At 53.3% G+C, this 1,434-nt stretch overlaps 1 protein-coding gene across 2 annotated transcripts in view; it reads left to right on the plus strand.

Annotated features, from left to right (window-relative positions):
- Window positions 1-1,434, plus strand: part of LOC108448434 — a 79,106-nt gene that overhangs the window by 70,507 nt on the left and 7,165 nt on the right. For both annotated transcript variants that reach the window (XM_017741292.1, XM_017741293.1), the window contains exon 23: window positions 167-252. In XM_017741292.1, coding sequence (XP_017596781.1) covers window positions 167-252 — 86 coding nt within the window. The remainder of the gene's footprint in view (window positions 1-166; window positions 253-1,434) is intronic.

Below are 1,434 nucleotides of genomic sequence, written 5' to 3' on the forward strand. Positions count from 1 at the left end.
AGGAATACTGGTGGGCTGTAGGGATCACAAATAGCTCAGACATGGCACTGGCTCTGTCTGGAAGGATCTGCTGCTCTGTGGCTCCTGTTCCTCACCCATCAGACAGACTTAGAGACTTGTTCAAGTGCAGAGCAGCACCAAAGCTCTCTTCCTCCCTCTCTTGCAGTGTTCCCTGCTGAAGGATGGGTTGTGCCTGGTGCTGGCAGCACAGTGGGACAGCGCTGTCACCTCCCTGGGCTCCCTGCTGGACAGGTAAGGAGGAGCTCCTGCCCTGAGGGAGGGCACCTTCCTTTTCTGTAGCTCTGATAAAGGCAGCTGCCACTCCAAGGCAGCCTGTTCTGCACACTTCCCTTGGTCATGGGTCAGTCACTGGGTCACGGAATTGTTCAGGCTGGGAAAGATCAAGTCCAGCCACCAGCACGGTCACCATTAAACCAGGCCCTCAAGTGCCACATCCACACATTTTTTTAACGCTTCCAGGGGTGGAGACTCCACCAGTACCCTGGGCAGCTGTGCCAGTGCCTGACCACCCTTCCCATGAAGGAATTTCCCCAATATCCAACCTAAACCTCCCCTGGCCCAGCCTGAGGCCGTTCCCTCTCCTCCTGTCCCTGTTCCCTGGGAGCAGAGCCCGACCCCCCCCGGCTGCCCCCTCCTGTCAGGGACTTGTGCAGAGCCACAAGGTCCCCCCTGAGCCTCCTTTGCTCCAGGCTGAGCCCCTTTCCCAGCTCCCTCAGCCTCTCCTGGGGCTCCAGCCCCTTCCCCAGCTCTGCTCCCTTCTCTGGACACGCTCCAGCCTCTGAGTGTCTCTTGTCATGAGGGGCCCAATATCTGAGAGTTTCCCCCACTTTCCAAGTCATGTGTCCTCTACTCAGGACCTTTAAAACCCGAGTTGTGTTCTTTGTTAAGGACCTGCAGTGTCCATAAGGCTCAGCAGCACGGTTCTGTGAATACAGGGAATTCTCTGAAATAAGGACTCACTTTGGGAATAGACCTGCTGAATCAATAAAATTCCTAGGAGAAATATCTTAGCAGATTTTATGTTTGCTGGGGAAAAAAAAAAACAGCAAAAAAAATATCAAACCTTAAAATAAACACCAGAGAGCAAAATCAAAAATAAGCCTCTTAAATAAATCACCAGAAACGCTGGGTAGAGGATGTATAAGCCTGGAAAAACAAACAGAACCCCTCTGCAGGGACTGATTAGTGAAACGGAGTGATTAGCAGGGCAATTAACCCTGTGTTCCCCAGAGGGAAGGGTTCCCTGCACGGGGCTGGTATTTGGCACTGGCATGTGCAGCTCTCACACATGGCTCCACAGGCACAGGAACCAAGAGTCACTTTTGTGCCACATTCCATGTGGAGCAGCCCAGCAGCCACCCCAAAAACACCATCCTGGCTTTGGCTGTACCCTCTGGAGCAAGTGCTGTCAGT

The sequence above is a fragment of the Corvus brachyrhynchos genome, unplaced genomic scaffold, assembly GCF_000691975.1.
Source record: "Corvus brachyrhynchos isolate BGI_N302 unplaced genomic scaffold, ASM69197v1 scaffold58, whole genome shotgun sequence".
In the NCBI taxonomy this organism is placed as follows: domain Eukaryota; kingdom Metazoa; phylum Chordata; class Aves; order Passeriformes; family Corvidae; genus Corvus; species Corvus brachyrhynchos.